The sequence below is a fragment of the Mytilus edulis genome, chromosome 9 (genome assembly GCF_963676685.1).
Source record: "Mytilus edulis chromosome 9, xbMytEdul2.2, whole genome shotgun sequence".
NCBI classification, from domain to species: Eukaryota; Metazoa; Mollusca; class Bivalvia; order Mytilida; family Mytilidae; genus Mytilus; species Mytilus edulis.
Genome location: NC_092352.1, coordinates 29592905 through 29614618, shown reverse-complemented (window position 1 = coordinate 29614618; position 21714 = coordinate 29592905). Strand labels below are relative to the sequence as shown.

The 21714-nt window shown below is 30.9% G+C and overlaps 1 protein-coding gene across 2 annotated transcripts; it reads right to left on the bottom strand.

The window, feature by feature from the left end:
- Positions 1–1957: 1957 nt before the first annotated feature.
- Positions 1958–15824, bottom strand: LOC139488041 (uncharacterized). Of its 2 annotated transcripts, none has more exons than XM_071273357.1 (11): positions 15711–15824; positions 12170–12284; positions 11662–11867; positions 9529–9636; positions 8882–8970; positions 8123–8193; positions 7573–7650; positions 6863–6976; positions 6333–6371; positions 5466–5570; positions 1958–3170 (listed from the first exon to the last, which is right to left on the bottom strand). In XM_071273357.1, the coding sequence occupies exons 2-11, from the start codon at positions 12242–12244 to the stop codon at positions 3132–3134; spliced, it is 924 nt and encodes a 307-aa protein (XP_071129458.1). In that variant the 5' UTR covers positions 12245–12284; positions 15711–15824; the 3' UTR covers positions 1958–3131. The 2 variants fall into 2 exon arrangements, with proteins under 2 accessions (XP_071129458.1, XP_071129457.1); XM_071273356.1 differs by having other exon boundaries at positions 15651–15790.
- Between the last annotated feature and the right edge of the window lie 5890 nt (positions 15825–21714).

The following is a 21714-nucleotide window of genomic DNA, read 5'->3' as shown; positions in this document are numbered from 1 at the left end:
TACCACTTTCATTTTTTTTTCTGATTTTCAAATCTAGTAATACCTAAGGATATCCTCCCGAGGGCCATTTTACTGACAACTGATTTTGTTCCTTCTATACTACAATTTTTAATTCCGTTTTATTCTTGAAACAGTTTCATCATTCATAAGATGATAGATATAAGATGTGGTATAAATGCCAATAAGACAACTCTCCATACAAGTCACAATTTGTAAAAGTAAACCACTAAATGTCAAAGTATAGAGCATATATTTGTCCTGCTGATGCTGAAACTTAAAGGAGTGATATTTAAGGATAGCTTTATATTTCAGAAGACCTTGATATGTTTAACCTTGCATACAGATGCCTTATGTTGCAAAGTTTCCATCTGTTAGATATACATTGTCCTTGACTGCATTTTCATGTTTCAGCGACTGCTTGAAATAAAATTGGTTATTTTTTTGTCATTTGAAATACACAATTATTATGAGTAATGGGATAACTATATTTGGTATATGGGTTTCTTGCAAGGTATACATGTCCATCACACATGATGCACCAGATCTCTATCTCATTTTGTTAATTGGTGATCACAATTAAGTTTTCATGATCAAGTCTATCTTAGATACTATAAGCAATAGTTGATGTCTACTATATGTAAATCAATGTAACGAATGATTGTTAGGTGTACATGGTAGGATTCATCTGAATGATGGTTCATTGGTCAATGTTAATTTTGTGTTCTTTGGTTGGTTTTTCAAAGCAAAAGTTGAGCTGTAATTGTTTTATAGAAAGATTGTGTCAGAGGTGTACATGTCAGTCTGGCAGTTTTCATCTGACCATGACTTTTTCTATGTTCTTTTTTGCAATGTTGAGTTTTTTCAGATCAATCTATTTCTCAGGGACAATACAAAGTACATGTCTGTGTTGCAAGGCTCATCTTATCTTGGCCTCTTTTATGGTTCATGACTCACTGAATTTTGAGTTTTCATGGCTATGTCTGTTTCTCAGATACTATATGCAGTGTACAGAATGATATGGTGTTAATGGCGTCTTGCAGGATTTATCTGATTTTGATCTTATTTATTTGGTTCATTGGTCAATGTTTAATTATTGTTTAGTCTGTGACCTCTGTCAAAGAAAGCTCATTATAGGGATAGTGATGCGACAGCATTAGCTAATAACTTTTAAAGTTTATATTTTAGAAAGTGGAACACCTTAATGTGTCATACTTTTGAATAAAGATACCTTACCAGTATGATATGAAGTTTTCATCTCTCATGTCTATTGTGCTCGACCTAATTTTCATGGTCCAGTGACTACTTCAAAAAAATGTTGAGATTTGTGTAATGTTAATTTGAGTAATAGGATAACTATATTTAATATGTGCATACCTTGCAATGTCCTCATGTTTGTAAAGAGTTTTCATCTTAGATTAACCTCATTTCATGGATCAGTGAACAATGTTAAGTTTCAGTGGTCAAGTCCATATATCCAATACTTTAAGCAATAGGTCTACTATATTTGGTACATTAAATGATTGTAAGGTGAACATGTCAAACTGACCTTGAGTTTATCTTCATTGATTATAGTTAAGTTATGTGTTTCGGTCTTTTTTTTCTAATACTATATACAATAGGTCAACTTTATATGGTGAATAGAAATGTTTTATGATGTACATGTAAGTCTGGCAGGTTTTATTTGTCCATTCATTTTTGGTTTGGTTTATCTGATCTTGGCATCATTTTCTTGGATCATGTTAAGTGTATGGGATGCTTTTAGTAAAGCTTGATATTTAGGACTACATGTATCAACACAAAATCAATGATCAGCAAAGCAGGAAACACAAACACATTTTAGTGTGCACTCTTGCCAAAATTAAGTTTATTTCTTATAAAATACTACATTTATAAGCAATAGACTTTTAAACTACATTACGTGTATGCTATTATTTAGGACAAATAAAAACAAATACTATTTCTATCTAACACTTTATTAACAAGAAATAACAATTTATAGCATAAGGAATAACATAAGACAGTTCTGTTTTACTTCAATAAGATTTGAACTCATTAAAATATGATATTATCAGCATTAAAGAAGCCTTGATGCAACATTTTTCATGCTATACAGTTTAGTAAGAAATTTTCTTGAACTAAATTTTTGAACCAGGAGAATATAATTTGATAACCTAAACCTGATTTTGTTGCAAACAGTAATTATTCATTTGCCAGTGCTTTGAAAAAGTGTTGCCTAAACAAATTATAAAATGCTGCAAGTGATATTTTATATTGTATAGTATCGAATATTTCAAATTGATTTCCTTGCAAAAACTAAACTACTATATTCAGCAAAATCGTACTAGTTATTCTTAGACAGGCATAAGACTATCAATTTTAAGTAACATAGTACATAAAAGTTTACTAAATAACACATTGTTTTAGGTTAGGTGAATTTACATGGAATATCATTTAACACATACAATCAATTGATGTTTATCAATAATTTCACTTGGCAAAATACTGCTAATTAAATGAGTATCCTTCAGTCAAAATATGCAGAAACTTAAAAATATAAACAAATAACAAATATGTATAAAAATGAATCAAATTCAAACCCTCAAGAAAATAAAAAAGCAACCCCGTCAATTTATGAAAGAATAAATGTTTATTTAGTAATCAATAAAATCAGTAACATTGGAGTGTGTTTCATTGTGTACACTAGTTGTTATGTCTGTTGGTCAAATATTCATGAATTATCAAATTTTTTTACTGAAAAAGTTTGGTTATTCTATCAAATATCTTTTCTATTTTCAAATATTTTTTTTGTCGTAGTTGAACATGGAGACCTTTTAACAAGCCAAGGGAGGATGTAAAAAATATGAAAAATTGGAAAAATGTAGAATGGATGATCAGCCATAAAATTTCACTGACCAATCTTATTTCGTAAATCTACAGATTGTTGTGTACAGTATTCAAGGGGAATAACTTCTACCTATGCTACATAAAAGCACATTATATAAAATAGATTAAGTTTCTATTCAAAGTGTACATGTAGTTCGATGAGAAGCACAATGTACACAATCTAATAATTTAATTTTAGATTAGTTTTTTCTATCCATTATCTGTGTCTTTGTTATTAACATCAAATACTACTTCTTCTTTACAATAACCTTCTTTTCTTTATGTGGCTGAAAAACAAGTAATCAAATGAATTACAAATTTATAGCTCTTCAACTCTCATAGGAATAAAAATCCTTTCAAAACAGTGAATAAGTACTTAAGGGGGCTCGCGGGTCTAAATCAACTTTTTTTTCTAATATAGGATTTTTCTATTTTTTTCTATGATTTAACTTTATCTTATACCTAATAGAAATATAAAATAAAAATATGGGGTCACCCAATTTAAGCTCACGATCTGCCTCCGAAAGAAGCATACATTTTTGTTTTTTTCTGTTGAACTAATAGGAGAAATATTGGTGATATCGTAATAAAAAAAACTAAATTACAGAAATCGCTTAAATTTTACAAATATTTAGTTTATGTACAGTCTGATTGAAAACAATAATAAAAAATATAGGTCACCGATGAGTTAAAAAAGATATTCCCATTTCAACTTCAAACAAGAGGCTGTTACAACGACAGCAAACCGGATTTAATAACATTTATTTGTGTCCTGGCAATATCACAAGAACCATTACTGATGAATGTGAAAGTTAAAATCGTCAATATCAAATTTGACCTCCATTTTGTCATCAGTATCAACATATTAAAATTTGAAAAGCTTAGATTGAATGGTTAATGAGTAAATGCAACAACGTGAATGGAAACGCCATTTTACGATCTTTCAAGAACCATAACTCCTGAACGGTAAAAGTCAAAATCGTCATTATTGAACTTGACCTCTATTTTGTCATCAGTAACAACATATAAAAATTTCAAAAGCTTTGGTTGAATGGTTCATGAGAAAATGCACGGACACGACTCGAAACACCATTTTTCAATCTTTCAAGAACCATAACTCCTGAACGGTAACAATCAAAATCGCCATTATTGAACTTGACCATCATTTAGTTGTCAGTAACAACATATTAAAATTTTAAAAGCTTTGGTTGAACGGTTCCTGAGTTAATGCACGGACACGACTGGAAACTCCATTTTTCAATCTTTCAAGAACCATAACTCCTGAACGGTAAAAGTCAAAATCGTCATTATTGAACTTGACCTCTATTTTGTCATCAGTAACAACATATAAAAATTTCAAAAGCTTTGGTTGAATGGTTCATGAGAAAATGCACGGACACGACTCGAAACACCATTTTTCAATCTTTCAAGAACCATAACTCCTGAACGGTAACAATCGAAATCGCCATTATTGAACTTGACCATCATTTAGTTGTCAGTAACAACATATTAAAATTTTAAAAGCTTTGGTTGAACGGTTCCTGAGTTAATGCACGGACACGACTGGAAACTCCATTTTTCAATCTTTCAAGAACCATAACTCCTGAACGGTAAAAGTCAAACTCGCCATTATTGAACTTGACCTTCATTTAGTTGTCAGTAACAACATATTAAAATTTAAAAAGCTTTGGTTGAACGGTTCATGAGTTAATGCACGAACACGACTGGAAACTCCATTTTTCAATCTTTCAAGAACCATAACTCCTGAACGGTAAAAGTCAAAATCGCCATTATTGAACTTGACCTTCATTTAGTTGTCAGTAACAACATATTAAAATTTTAAAAGCTTCGGTTGAATGGTTCATGAGTTAATGCACGGACAACATTTAATTCCCAACCGACCGCCCGCCCGACCGACCGCCCGCCCGCCGTACATCCCCAAATCAATAACCGACATTTTTGTCACAAAAATCCGGTTAAAAATGACATTTTTGCACCAAAGGTTAATAATTTGGAGCTTTTTCAATGATTTAAACATTTTTAAAGTCATCCGTGGGCAAACCAAATCGATTTGTCCGGGTGGATTTTTGTACCATATCATAAAGTAATAAATAATAGTGTAATAAATAAAATTTGTAATGAAAAAGCAAATGTTTAATTTTTTTGCTGTTTTTTTTATACCCGCGAGCCTCTTTTTTTAAGTCTGAATTTTACTCTTTTTCATTCTTTCTTCTAGTTATTCATTAAATAACTTTCTTGAAGTTTCTCAGAAATATATTGTAAGCTGCCTAATCGGACACCTGAGTATTCAATAATCCTGCTTTAACTGGCACCTTTTTCTGATCCCAAAATATGCTTATCCTTGCAAAACAGTTTTTCGACACCCTGCTTAATTTTGGAAAAAAATCTGGTCCACCAGTGTGTTAGATAACTGTACTTTCAAGTTAATGTACTTTCAAGTTAATGTACTTTCAAGTTAAATAAAGTTAAGATTTTTTTTTAATGTAAATAAATGGTTTCATTAAGGGTACATACAAGCATAATATAGTACCTGACATTTTATTCCAACCTGCTATACTTACTGGTAAAATTTGAAAAGAGCATGTCAAATCTTCTGAAACTACTAATACTGCACCAGCATTGTCAAATTCTCCACAATAGTTAGGTGCACTAAATAAAGTCAGTAGCTGGAAAATAAAGAATTATCATAATCACAAAAGCGACAAAATGTATATGCATTAGATAGAAATAAACTACAGAAAAATCTTACATGCAGGCATAACCTAAAGCCAACTGCACAAACATGCATTGAAGGTTCAAACAATTGTAAGTTATCTGTATCCATCAATTGACTAATGCACTTTTTACTCTGATGGATAGTTGTCTCATTGGCAATAATATCACCTAATTTTTTTTATATAGTAAAATAGCTCTAGAAAAACTTGTATTTGATGATGAAAGGGAGGGGGTAAAGACCTTGACTACCCATTGTGGTCTTGCACGGTCGACTTGTATTTGGTGTTTAAATATCCCCTTATATATGACTATATATATATATAAGTACCATAACTCTAGAACAAACCAGAAAATTTTCATATGAAAAACAAGTCTGCATTCACCAATCTCAATAGTGTATTTTTAAGTTTGTAGTAATTTGAATAACATGGAAACAATTATTGTCATTCTGCAGTTTACAGTCCCATAAACCTGTTATGATTATATTTTTTTCAAAAGGTATCTTACTCTTACATTTACCAATGCCAATAATGTGTAAAATTTCTAGTAAATCTGGGTATGTAAGTTTTTTACACACTTCCTATAGATAAATTCTATCATTTTTTTTCTTTATCCCAAAACCAGAAAGCTGATTTAAAACTTAATATGTTGCATTAACAAAGCCTTTTAAAAAAGGATGCCAATTTACTACTAGTCTTAACACTTATACATACACTTCTCTTCTGGAAAAATTGGTATCCATCTTCTACAACCTGCAAGAAAAAAAATAAACATTATAATTGAAAAGTTTAAAATCTTCAAAGAGAATTTAACTATGAAGAAAAAACACTTTAAAAAATCCATTTAATTTGTGGGAGTTCAGCAATCATTCAATGGACATCTGATTTCCTTCCAAATTCAAACTGAATCCCCATCCCCACAGGCCATATAGCCTTTTATGATGGTCAAAATATCCTTCAATGAAAAAAAACTCCCCAATAACCAAATTGTTGCATTTAGCTTTCTTTTACACTATTAATATTTAGCTATATTGTAATTATTCATATATATAAAATAAGTTCTTATACTGGATCTCACCAAAGCACTTTCATATGAAACTGTATTGTAGACACTAACTATTTTTGGCCAGTCTAGTTACTCTTGAATTAAGTTATGGTCATTAAAAGGTGTTAACAGTATAAATTGAAATCTAAGTGTTTCTGCATGTATGATGCTGTTTAAAAACACTTCTCTTTAATCTTACCTGATGTGCCCTTGCTATTAATGTTAAGTCATGCTTATTCAGGAAATCTAACACTACATCACCACCGAAGGTGTAGGACACTCCTCTGTCATTTTCTCCCCAACCTGTTATATCCTAAAAAGAGACTACAGATTTTTAGTGGATGTAATCTATTACAGCCTTCTTATATTTATAATAATTCACAGGACAAATTTTAGACATGTTTTTTGTCAAATTTGCTTTCTATACAAATGATCACATATTTAGATTCAAGCAGTAATATTTAAGAAAATTAATCAAAATAAATGCATTATTTATTTTTTTTAAAGTTCAATGGTTGACAGCCACATGCCAAATTTTACTAAAATCTGTGACATCGTCCTTTACTTTACCTTGACCTCAATATTGTAGATACATTTATTTTTGTGGGAACCAATTTTGTGAATTAATAAGAAAAATCATGTTTTCATGTGTATCTGATATTTTACAAAAATCTGCATACAAGCTTTAATTGTTGAACAATGAAATGCATGGCTCACCTGTTCCAACAAAATGGTATCCCACAGTACCTTTCAAAATGTTATTTGTATTTGCACAGATGTATCTAAAATTCTAACTATGTCAATACTCTCTATTATTGGATGTGAATAAAGAGGTGTCATGTCTGCAGAGGGATTTATGAAAATTGATATTTTTGTTTATATTATGTATTTGCTGATGGTTCTACTGACCTCATCTGGATCTGCCCATAAAAGATCACATATCAAACCATGGTCAGGAACATCCAATGGCCTTTCCAATTTATTCAACTAAAAAAGTAAATGAATACAACTCATTATGTTATAGGAACTATAAATGCAAATAATCTACCTTTATATTTTTTTGCATTATTCTATTCTTTACATAGTCTGAAAACCTTTTTGGTCTGTAGGGTGGTGGGGTGAGGGGTTTGACATACATATGGGAGACATATTATTTTACCCTACTATGAATAACTTTCTAATCAATTGTGTGTTTAAATTGTTCATCATAGGCTATCTTTATGAAACACAACCACCACCCATCAAATATTAAAAGAAGTGTGTTCAATCCCCATCAAAATCAATTCTGGAACTGCCTTTAGATACCAATATTTAAGATGGTTTTTTTTGTTTTTTTTAAAGAGTGCGACTTGCATAAAGTCTAATCTTTTCATTTTGTATTGGAATTGTCTAGCCACATGAAAGTATGACACAATGTTCACATGGCTAATCTTTCTCTCTTATAATTATGCAAACTTACTTGAGACATCTCTTTTAGATCTGGAGACAAGCCTCCATGCATACAAAATATTGTGTCTTCCACTACAGCAGCTAAAAATGATATAGCAACAATCTAAATAATCTCATTATCAGTAAAGGGTAAAGATTGCTTTTATAAAGCAATATAAACCTAAATTGAATTTTAAATTGAATTTAGCAATCATACATTTGTACTAATTTGAGACAATTGGTATTATCATTTTTGCCCAAATATGTTTTTGAACCTATTTTTAGACCAAATAGGTACAAACACCATGCATGAATTATGTCATTTTCAATAACATTGTTTTCTTGACAAGTTTGGTTAAACACATACAAGTTAATGACTTATTTGATCTTCATAGGATAACTTTCATTATATAGAAATTGGATTTGAAGCATCAACTTCTATTAAGTTAAGTCCAAGAAGTTGCAATTGTAATTTTCAAAACAATTTTATTTTACTTTTCATTTTTCAATATTAAAGTAAGGAGTCAGCTTTATATGCTATTAAAAAACTGAGCAATAGAGAAATGAAATGTTAAGAAAACAGTTTGAAACAACCAAGAGAGTTGGCAGCTAAAATTATATAGGAAACTATGGTATTTTCCAATTTTTTTTAACAAAGTGAACTATTCTAAAATAAGCAGTATGCTGTTACCTATGCAGCTGAAATAATATATAAAAATTTCAAAATTGAAATAATCAAAAACTTGCTAACTAAAATTATTTGGTATTTTATATTTTAGTAAAATAATACCTATAGGCAAACAGTTAAAACAATCTGTAAATGTCTTCCATAATTTTATGTTGTATCTTCTTTTACATTCATCGTAAAACCCATATATTCTGCAAAATCAACAGCTTTTTTACTTTTTATGTTTAACGTAATGTTTTTATATGGTTTTGTTTGAGAAATGCATTTTGTGTTTATGTTTGTATTATTTGTCACAAACTTATTGTTTAGATCTTATATGACAATAAATATTTGAATTAAATTGAATTGAATATATCTATTTAGTGTATGTAAAAAAAAATATAATCATAATGAATATTCATAACATGCAGGCTATTTCATGGCATAAACCACAATTACACACTAATCAAATTAACTGAAGATATCTTCCAACATTTCAGATTTTGTTTTATGTTGTCTGCATAAATACCCAGTTTTAGATGTAAGGAATAATAAGATGCACATCTTTCCGAATGAATTCTAGGGTAGTGATTAACCAAAGACATGTTCATTGTGGATAAATGCAGAAAATGAGAAAAAGTCGAGATTTTGTTTTGGAATTTTTTCATATTGACATTTAATTTGTTGAATGGATATATATTTTCGAAGGATTTGTCATGTATTCAAAACCCTTTTTTCTTTTTGCTTGACACTATAAACTAACAACTTACCTGTTAATTGATGCACATTCATGATTACCCCTCAGCAAGAAGAAATTTTTAGGGTACTTAATTTTATAAGCCAAAAGTAAACATATAGTTTCTAGTGACCTTTTTCCTCTGAAATACATAAAAATCATACAAAATATATATATAATATCAATCTGATTTTTGTTCCCAAGGCAGAATGAAGGTTTTGGTGGAGCCAAACTTTTATTTGATGTGAAACCAATTTATCGATTCAAATTATTATAGTTTAAACATATTAATTTATAGTGGATTGGGGAACAAGTTTTGCAACTTATATTAATCCCTTTTCACTTTGCAGGTTTGAGTGATGCCTTGTAGCAGCATTAGCCTGCTCTTTTTCTAAATTTACAAGGGTGTCTTTAACTTGCAGGAGATATGGCTCTTTCTTAACACCGGTCAGCCATTTATTTTCCCCTTCCAACGGACTATCATTGTTTCCCCAAGACCATACTCGCAAATGGTGTCAAGGGAGAGTCGAAAATTCAGTATCAAATTATTGATAAGTAGTTTTGCAGTAGAGTATTTTGCTGTAAGATAACTAACTTTAACATAGCAAAATTAGCATCATACAAAATAGTTTCCTTTCATGTACATGTATTTAAAGTCATATTTTACAAAGATTAACTATATTAACAACTTTTAAGTATTACAGGTATAATTTAATTAAGGATGTACACCTCTGAGGAGCCAAAAATTTCTAGAATTAAACTTTTTTTCTTAACCTGATTTTTGGGTTTATAAGACTGTAACAAAATAATTGGTGAAGTAAAAAACATATGGTGGTGCACATCTTTTTTTGCTACAGCCCTTTGAAAATGCCCAATTTTGATGATTTTCCCATTTTTCATCGATTTTTACCTATTTTTGGGCTATTATTGTGAAAAAAATCACAGTTAAACTTTTTTTCATACTTTCTATAGAGATGAAGTGGACCAATCTGAATACATTTTACCTAAGAAAACTATAGGTAGGTGTTAATATAAGAAAGTTTTATCAAATTTTGACGCTTTTTTGTGTAAAATTTACCATGCTGTCAATTTTGTAATTTTGTGATTCTTCTCAGTTTTAAGAATACAATGCATATTATTTCAACTTTTTTTGTTATACATGATTGAAAAAATGCAAGAATGTAAGAAATTTGAAAAGACCAAAACGATAGGGGATGTACATGATTCTTGTAAAATCATTTTTTGTATCCCTCACCCATTTTCTCAAATTTTTGGCTAAAAATACTGACTTGATTGGTCTTAAAATTTGAAAACTGGATTACTCAAAAACCATTCATTGTAAATACACATTTTTTTCACAGAGTTATGTTTGATTATGATATTTTTAAGATTCATTGATATTTTCCACTTGTATCACATGTTTTCAAAATTATTCAAAAACGAGATTTAAACAAGACTGAAAAGACAGAAGAATACATCCTTAAATCTGCAACATGTTGGGGATATATTTACATACACAAATTACTTGTAATAAACAACCAACAATGGACATTGTTTTATTTAACACCATTGTGTCCCAGGTAAGAGTTGTCTTATTGACACTCTACATCTCTTTTAGTACTACCTGTTATGTCTATGTGGTGTAGGTACTGATTTTTTAATATTACATTTATATTGTGTTATAGATCAAACTTATTTGTTCAGTGTATGTTTACTTGTTCTTATCAAAATGTCTTTGTAAACGAGTTTAGCTATTTCAATGTGTCTTTAAAGGATGTAATGTTGTACTTCTCAGAGTTAGGGTGAAGGTTGGCACCTGTTAAAAAGTTTAAACCCCACTACATTTTTATGCACCTGTCCTTAGTTGATTACCTGTTGTTCAGTGTTTGTCCTATGTTGGTGTGGTTCATAGGTGTTTCTCCTTTCTCGTTTATTTTATAGATAAGATGGTTGGTTTTCCTGTTTGAATTGTTTAAGACTACCTGTAGTAATTTTGGAGCTCTTTACAGCTTAATTGCTGTTAAGTGTGAGCCAAGGTTTTGGGTTTAAGGCAGTACTTTGATCTAGAAATGTTAACTTTTTATACATTGTGACTTTGATGGAGAGCTGTCTCATTGGCACTCATACCGGTACTCGACTTTTTCTTATTCATATCAATAAAGCTAACCTGTCCACATAATCCCCTAAAAATAAGTAATTAGCATCTGGTGGGTAACCACACTTATCAAAGTGTCTTAACATATCTTCATACTGTCCATGTATATCACCAACAATATTGACAGGGGAGGCAACTTCTACAATCATAGGTTGTTCCAAAAACAATTCCCTTGATAGCTGGCATAATTGCCTTATTTGAGTTTCTGGCAACTGAACCTGTAAATATAAATTGAAGTAGAATATAATTTCATTAATATTTGACCAGGATTATAATTTTTTTTTTCTTTTTCAACCCTAACCTTTATAATAAGCAGTTATTCATTTAGAAAAAAGGAAATTTTAAAATTTTAAAAACATTTCACTCTGCGCTCATTTTAATTTGTAATCCACTATTTTATACCATGAAAAAACAAAAGAATGTGTGTCTACCAAATTATAAAAATTGTTTACAATGTAACAGATGAACATGTACATCTGCAATACCAATCAAATTCAATCATCATAAATTTCCAACAAACCTGCTTGTTTGGAGATTCCTTAATGGAAAGAAGTTGCTCCACTATACTGTCCACATCTAGGTCTTTATTAATCATCTTGTAAATCAATAATAATACTGCTCAGTCATTTCTATTTCTGAAAAACAAACATCAAAAGCATTATTATTGCATAAATACAAATTAAATTTCCTAGATAAATTACTTTCTAATAAAAATTCTTTTTCATACTACACACAAAGGCAAAAATTTTAATGCTTTTTCATGTGTCCATGTCAGAGAAAAGTTTTAAAATGTTGAATTTGAAGATATCAACTGTTTCAAACAAGTAATAGATACCAATTGTGAATTATATTTTAAGTGATTATAATCATCTGCAGTCGATTCACAAAAAAACTTGCTGCAAAGACTGATCGCAATTCATGAACAATTCAGTGTACTTAGTCCTAAGTCTTTGTGATACCTCAGTATAAACATTTTCCCAGAAGTATATTTAAGATCATATAAATTTGGTATTGAGTTCTTAATTCTTTCAGTATAATGTCAATGAACTGCCTGTAACTAATGATTGACAGATAGAAAAGTCATCCCATTCTGTTGGACATATTATGTGTACTGTTTTTGAGCTTCTATTATAAATTAAGAAATAATTGATGCAAGCTACTTTATTTTAGTTTTAACATGGGTAGGCATTATATTCCTGATTATTTTTGCCCAAGCGATAGTGACACAAATATAATGCCTACCCATGTTAAATACTACAATAAATTATAGCTTGCATCAATTATTTCGATTCTGATTAGGACAATTAAGTTAATTTCTATGTCAGATGTGTAAAAGTATAGAGTGATTGTGTAGGCTCTTTCATGAACCTCCCTTTCTTGATTGTAAACAAGCAAACGACTGGCAATGTGATTTTTCAGAGGGAGGAGCTTTGAACAGCCAGCATAAAGGATTGTTGTATCTACAATGTAGGTCCAATATGTCAATTTCGAACTGGAACACATTACAGTCATAATAAATGAATAAGGAACATCATGTGAATCATTTAAGAGTTCGGAAGTGTTTTAAATTAATGAAATATATATTAAATGCTTGCTAATTTGATCAAATTCATTATTATGCAGTAAGTCAATATCAGCATGTGCAAACAAATTTTATGGATTTAGAGCATGAGTTTATTCATAAAGCAAAAGAAGCATGTCATATTAGAATTTACCTTCTGTCCCACCCATCATAGATTATTTTGGCAATTATGCATTTAAAGTGGAGGGCTTAATTTTTTTTAATGTGGTCAATTCTTTGGCATTTAATTATATAAGTCAATTGGAAGCTTTACAGTATTCCAAGCCTTGATTAGCAGTTGACGTTGCCAGGGCCGTAACTACATTGAGGCAAATGCCTCATGTTAGAAATAAAAAAAAAAAAAAAAAACTGAAACAAAAGATTGTCTTAATATTAATTTTTTTTCACGGAAAGTGTCTAGCAAGAAGCAAGTTCTCTTCACTCTCTGGTGTCGCCCCTGCATGTTTTTCGTGATCCATGTTTTTATTTTACTTTTAGTTTTCAAGTTGATGGTCTATTGTTTGTACTTCTGTGTCCGGGTTTGTCTTTTGTTTATTTATTGTCCTACTTTATGACTGAGTGTGAATTTTCATTTGTTAAAGGTGTGGTTTTGCAATGTTGCATGCCCACCGATGTCCAGATAGTGTGCGAGAGAATATTTTAAGAATAGACGATGCTACAAGACACAGAAAAAAATGGTCGTTTCTGAATGGAGAATTGAACTTGATATCAAAGAGAACAAAACTGGCTTTTTTTGTAGATAATACTAGATAGCTGACATGGTTTAAATTAAAGTACGGTCACCAATTTCCTGATATCAAATAATTTGAAGAAAAAAAAATGTATTGCCATATGACCCTTAACTTGCATTAAGTCATGTTCAGACCCTTTAATAGAAAATAAAGGAATATGGAGTAAATGTGCACGAAACCTAATCACACACAAAGTCAATGCATAGAAAAAATACTAATGATCAATGGTCAAAGTTGCTGGAGGGTTCTTCAACAATAAAAGAATCATTAATACCAAGATGGTCCCTAGTGCCGACTTAAGTAGTACAGTACTTAAAGTATAATACTGCACTGTCACTATATCTAAATCTAGCCATAAAAAAAATCATCAAAGTCTAAGCACAATACAAGACGAGAACAGACAGACAGACAGATCCGGTATTAATGATTATGAGAATTACAATTTTTGCTTTATCCTACATATCGGTCTTTTAATGTTGTCCATAAAACGTAAAAGTCTTAAATTATAATGAATCTATGTTTTTTCTTTGAGACCAGAATTTTGTGGAGAAAAAATAGCTAAAAATTAATTGCATTTCAATTTCAGAAAGAGTCTGGGAAACGCTCAGAATGCACGATTTTGCGTTATTTTTCTCAGAGCTTCTGGGGGCCTTGAGCGGCCCCAGACCCCTCATCAAAAATATTTTGCCTCACTATTAGAAGAGGCTAGTTACCGCTTTGGTGGCCTTTCAAACAATTAAGTGGCACAAATGATGTTGCATAACCGAATTTTACTGATGTGATGTCACTTATATACATCAGGTCAAGGCTGGTCATTAAAACATCCTGTCTACCTAACTGTAACATCGTTGCAGTCTGCACGGTTATATAGCCACTAGTCCGATGCCCCAGACTAGTAAAATTTCTTTCAGACTACTAAGTTTTTGCAAAACTTTGTTTGGACCAATAAGCATGATAAGAAAAATGTCAAAATATTGGTTTTCGGACTAGTAGTTGAAAAAGTTTTTGGTGCAGACTGTAATATTGTAAGGTCGGCAAGAGGAGTTTCTGGAATGAAATTTTCTAGCAACAGATCATTTCATGACATGTACTCTTGCCTGTAATGTTCTTATGGCTGGATTGTGATTTTTATCACTCAATCTTGGCAATACCCGAGCTCAAAGACACCTGATCCCGACGTCCCTTAAAAGGTCCTGCCCCTTCTCATGGATTGGAAGAACTGTTTCACAAAAAAAAAATAACTATATAAATCATTTTATATGGATTTTGTTTCAAGAAATTTGTGATACATACTTTGTTCAATTACCTCAAGTAAGTCAGATATTGAATATTTCAAAGTTGAAAGAAATATGATTAGTAGTTATGAGGATCAATTAATAACATCATAAGAAAAATAACCAAAATGTATGTTGCGTTTTTAAGGTCCGTCAGTATATCACTAAATTATATACATCAGAGTTAAAAAAAATCGTTTAAAGGCTCAGTCGATAAAATGTAAACGACATCACCTATTTTTATGCGTTTATTTCATGCAATACACGAATCTTTCTTTCATTCTATTCTGTGTATGTAGGTAGAGAATAGTATTTTTTTATATCCTCAGTGCGCGAACCTGTCTCACTTGCAGTTCGTGACTTTTTGTTTCATTTTCAAGTCATGAACATGCAAATTGAATAAAGAAAACTAACATTTCTATATATCTGAACATTAACAGTGAATGATGTCTAAGCAAAAATTGTTATCTTTACACTGAATTCATCGATTTTCAACTGGCTGTTGGCTTGGATGTACGTCACATCTGATTGGCGTCCATTTTGATTCTGAAGCTGGCAAGTCACATGATGGTTTTCATGCCAACCACATTTCCCCGCGAAAATTAAAAAGCCATGAATAGAATAAAATCTAATAAAACCTTGCACTATTATTTTGCATGTAAATATTTATTTATTTTTTACCAATAAACCGTGACAGAGACTGTATGATAGTCCCAGTCAATACCTGATATGAAATATATAAGATGTCAGCCATTCTAGTAATCAATTCATACAATTTTAGTCTGTTATATTTTATGATCCCAAGTGATTTGCTGATTCACCCGTTTCAATGCACATAGAGGCGCTTGCCACATGAACTTTGACTCTGGAGACTCACAAATCAAATAGAGTTGCTTTCATTATATTGCATGTTTTTTTAGTTTTATTTGGTAGTATTTGCATGATGCTGCATGTTTTTTTATGTGATAGTCGGTTAAAGAGCTCACCAGAGCTCATGTTTTCTCTGTTATTATGTATATATATGCCGACTCTAAATAAAATTTACTTACTTACTTACTTACTTACAATTAATTTTGTTGTATTTTTGTAAGATCTACAATAAAACTGACTTTTTATTTCATTTAGCAAAGGATTTTAGAATCGTTAATTTAAAATTTCATGCGTATGAAGTGCCAAGTTACACTATAATTTAACTAAACTTTAAAATTTATTAGTGGGGCGCCGGCATATTCGCCGTGGACACAATTTCGCCGTTTTATGATTTTGAGTTGTAAAAACTTCAAAGGATAGTTGAAATTGAAGAAATATGCCGGTAAATTATATTTTTATAACAAACATGATAATTTTTTAAAATGAGACCAAAGGAGTAGGGGCATTAAGGCCTGGTTTTGGCCCAAAAAAATAAAATGTTTGATAAGTTTTTTAAAATTGGCAGATAATGTTTAGAAATGCATAGGGTCAAGAAATATAAATGAAAATCATTCAGATTTTTATTTGATGACGTCACAATTACGTCATAATATGTTCTGTTTTCACAAAAACAATGAAAAATACAGAATTTATGCAGTTTTCTATCTTTATTTTGGTTGTGGAAACATCGTGCGCAGTCAAGAAACAACAAAATAATTTAACAGAAGCTTTATTATAACTATTAACATTATGTCTACAAATATAAAGTTGTTTCTTGTATGCGCACATACTTTATCAATCTAATTTATACTTAAAATTTGATGAAAAACAAGGAAAATCAAGAAATTTCAAAAATATGCAAATTAAGTCATGATTTGTTGCCATAGTAACTTGTTCAATGCCAAATTTCTTTTGTAATTCTGAAAACCTTGTACCTTAGTCAAATTTTCAGTAATTTAAGAGTATGTATGATAACTTTTAAATTTGCAGTAATTTTGGGGCCAAATAAGGGCACTTACCGCAAAGGACCGAAAAACGGACAACGATTTTCAGCCAATTTCCTGAATGAAAAAAACGATTTCAAAGAAGTAATTCTTTATTAATTCTTTGACTGATTGCCCTAAATTTCAGTTTTTTTTCACCTTTCAAATGTCTGCTATTCATCTATAATGAAATTTATTTGATACAAACAATTGTTTGATTGTTTAAAGCTGCAGTTATTTGGTTTTAAATAGATGTGTAACAACGGCGAATAATATGTGTTCCCCGTTGACAAAACATCAGGCAATTTCAAACACCCTTTAATCCAACATTTCAAATGATTTTTCTTAAAACAAACACGTTTTAAAGCTAAGAATATTTTGCATTTGAAGTTATCTTCATATAGAACTTGATATCAGTTTACTTCAAAAACATATAAGGACATGAACATAAACTGAATGAGCACCCCACTCTACCTTACTCAGGCTTGATTAAATATTTATGGTATTGCACATCATTGACAAAACAAAAAAACGTGATTTTTTTTATGCACATGACTAGATGACAAGCTTTCCGATATGAGACTGAACAAAATGAGGGGGGGGGGCAAGGGGGTTCTAATAACAGCAAAACAGTAAATTGATTTGGCTTAAAACAGATAACAAGGAATGAAGAGGGACAATAACAGATAACAGTAAATGAAATCTTAAAATCAGTCCGGTCCAGAACCAATACAGAACAGTCAGTAGATCTTATTATATAACTGCTTGTATGGATCTGGTTAGGCTTTAACAGAGACATATATATTCACTTATTTAAAGGATATTTTATCGAGAAATTAAATTTTTGAAGCTGTTAAAGACACATCTTTAAATGTAGCAACTGTTTTTGAGCTTCACTTTTCACTATGTGAACCAGTTAAAAAGCTTTTGAAAAAATTATATAGTCGGGGTTCTCTTTCATGTAAATACAAAGTAAAGGAGTAGAACTTCTAAATATGAATGCTAAAAGCAAAAGATGTTGTGTAATTCCCAAAGGCAATATTTCACTCATATGCTCAAACAAATGATACATATATACTATTTTTGTATTTTGTAAATAAGTATAAAAGGAGAATTTTGTATGATTGCCAATGAGACAACTCTCCAAAAGAGACAAAAAGACAAAGAAATTAACAACTATAGCTCATCATACCACCTTCGACTATGAGCAAACCAAAACGGCATAGTCAGATATAAAAGGCCAGCGAAAAACAATTCAAACGAGAAATTTAACAGCGGCGAGCCTGATTTATCTACAAAATAATAAACGAAAACAACCACTGAATTACAGGCTCCTGACTTGGGACAGGCACATACAGAATGTGGCGGGGTTAAACATGTTAGTTGGTGCCTAACCTTGGACAGTAGTGTAACAGTACAACATAACATTTATTGTTTGGTCATTGAATTAAAATTATATACGGTGTATCAATGCTTTTTTTTATATAACAAAATCCATATGATAAATTATTGTAATAGTTATAAGTGAATTTTAGTCAAATTTTATACAAATTGTTATTTTTACAAATTACAATTTGTACAAAAAATGTGTACAAAGTCAAAATACAAATTATAATTTGTAAGAAAAATGTGTACAAAGTCAAAAAAACAAACTATAATTGTTCCTATTTTTTGTACAAATATATAAGTTGTACAACATTATACAGACAATGGAATTTATTACAAAGAATAATAATAATGTATACTGGAATGGTCCTGGACCCGACTGTTTTTATGTCAAGTTGTTACTGGAATCCTTCTGCAAATACGTGACCTCCATATCACCAGTGGAAAGACCCCAATAGTGATAATAAGAAGATGTGGTATGAGTGCCTATGAGACAAATCTCCATCCAAATCACAATGTTTAAATTTCTATTTAAGATTCAATGTGGCTGTCAAAAAGCTAACATTCCAATTTTCAATAACAGTTAACAGCAAATACAATCTCACAATAACAGATAACAATTAAAAAAAATAGTCCTATAACAGCTAACAAGGAATGAGACAATAACAGCCAACAGTAAATATATTTTCAGAATAACAGATAACAAAGAATTAAATTACCCCATAACAGCATAACAGTTAAACCCCCTTGCCCCCCCCCCCCCCTCCAAAATGTGTATATGCAGAAAAATCGTCCCAATTGACAAAATAATTTGATTGGTTGATGGAGTTCAGTGACAATGGTTTCATGCATGTGTAAACGATTAGTTTTATGTCGAAAAATATATTTATAAATACATCTAATTTGATTTGAACCATGAACAGGAAACTGCACTAACAATATCAAATTCAATAGAATGCCAAAAAACAAAACAAACCATCAAACAAAACAAATATATACAACAGTTTCTTATTAATCATCTGTTTTACTGGCCAAAATCTGTAAATATATATAATTTAGTTTTTTTTTACAAAGAACTTGTTCAAATGCAAAATTACTTACCAATATCAACCGATAAGAATGTCTTACCTGTCAGAAACGAAGTTGTAAATTTTAGACTCTTTAGTAGGAGAAAGTAACTGATTTCAAATAAACCACATATTTACTTTGAAATATTAATCAAATAAATTTAAGTACAATGTTTAAATTGAAATGATTAACCTTCGATGTCTATAACACAGTACATTGTAATACTATTTAAATTCTTACAATATTTAGAAATCTTTTCTCCACAAACTTACTTATAATAATTTTGAAAAATCGATTTTACTCGACCATTAGTCAAACAGCGCATTAAACAAGACAATTGTTTGACTATTAAATGCCGTTCCGACGACATTCAAACTGTAACTATCAATAAATAATATCTTTTGAATTAACACAAAATTCGATATCACACTGTCTCTTCTAGGGAATTTTGTAATCATGACCCGCGTCTAGCTGCGAATTAATTATTCCGCCACATTTGCCGTGTTTTATTTTGTTTTACTTATTTTGCGTCAAATATGAATTCAAAACCACCAGCCAGTCAGAAAGAAAGAAAGAGAGACACTTAGAAATAAAAGTTCATCCATACATAACTGAATTTCGGCAATCCTGCATGGTATCGTTGATGAGTTTATTTGCATAAAGATAAGTTGTCCATTTCTGTGGTAACGTGGATCTAGCGTGCTCGAGTGCGGGTTGTCGAAAGTTTGATTCACCTTCAGGTTGAACCAAAGACTTGAATTACTGATATTGACTTTTTTCTACTTCTCCACTAAGAATGCGGCATCACTTAGAAGTTAGAGCAAAGAATGGTTAACCAAGAGTAATACTTATAAATGTGACATGTCTCCATGAGGACTGTTACCTCCTGAACTTTAGCACGTTAAAATCGGCTTAATAAAAAGTAGGTTTCATATTATGCTTTCGTCCCAGATATGTATCTTATTTGCTAAAGGATATAAAACAGCAATCCATCATTCTGCTTCATTCTTTACAGCCAATTCCATTGAGTGATTGCGTGTAGGCAAAGGTAATATCTTTGATTAGCTTGCTTGATAGCTGAACCGCGAAGTCATTATTAGGTAAAGTATACTACCCATATTTCGAAGTAGCCTAGTCATACAGACAGATAGATTGGTCACCTGTCGGGCTAGTCTACTCTTAAAGGAGGACAGTTTACCTTACCTAACACTGACTTCACGGTTCAGCTAGCAAGCAAACTAACCAAATTAAGATATTACCTTTGCCTACACACTCAATGGAATCGGCTGTAATTTGTTCTAGAGGGTTGATGCACTGCTGCAATTTTTTAAATGTAACTGTACTGATTTACATTTCTGAAATGTGATTGTCAAAAGCTAATGGCAATGTCTTTAGCAGTTGAGATGTCGGCAATTTCTATGTAAAGAAGTTCTTCATAGATTAGGACTAGTTTAAGCAGAGATTTCAGCAATGTATATGTCAAAACTGATACTACACAGCAAGATTTTTGCACCATTACGGTAAACGACTGTCATTATCCTGAGATGTATGCAATGTCGATTTCCAGGACTGAAACAAAAATTTCTGCATGTCTGTCAAATATAGAAATAAAAGTGGGACGAAAGATACCACTCAATAATCGGAAATAAACTGACAGCGCGGCGCCATGGCTAAAATTTAAAAAGACAAACAGACAAACAATAGTACACATGACTAAACATAGAAAACTAAAGAATAAGCAACACGAACCCCACCAAAAACTAGGGGTGATCTCAGGTGCATCAATTTTTAAGATGTGTTTGATAACCAATGAAACAACTCTCCACAAGATACCAAATGAAACAGAAGTTTTATTTTCAAAATGTGATTTATAACCAATATCCACAACATTCATACATTTTAAAAAAATAAGATTTTTCCCGTTTCCGACAATTTTGTAACACAATGAAAGAGAGTCTTTTATGAACTGACGACACAGGCACTTGTCTCAGAAAAAAATTTCCTATATACCTTAATATAACAAAAAAAAATTCCTATATACCTTAATATAACAAAAAAATTCCTATATACCTTAATATAACATGTTATATTAAGGTATACAGGAAAAAAAATTCTGAGACAAGTGCCATGTT

Excerpts from the sequence above, each read along its gene's own strand:
- LOC139488041 (XM_071273357.1), bottom strand. The coding sequence starts at position 12,244 with ATGATTAATAAAGACCTAGATGTGGACAGTATAGTGGAGCAACTTCTT. Across the intron at positions 8,971-9,528 it reads GAATGTGCATCAATTAACAG|AATATATGGGTTTTACGATG; the intron begins GTAAGTTGTTAG and ends TTGATTTTGCAG. Across the intron at positions 8,194-8,881 it reads TTTTAACTGTTTGCCTATAG|CTGCTGTAGTGGAAGACACA; the intron begins GTATTATTTTAC and ends TATCATTTTTAG.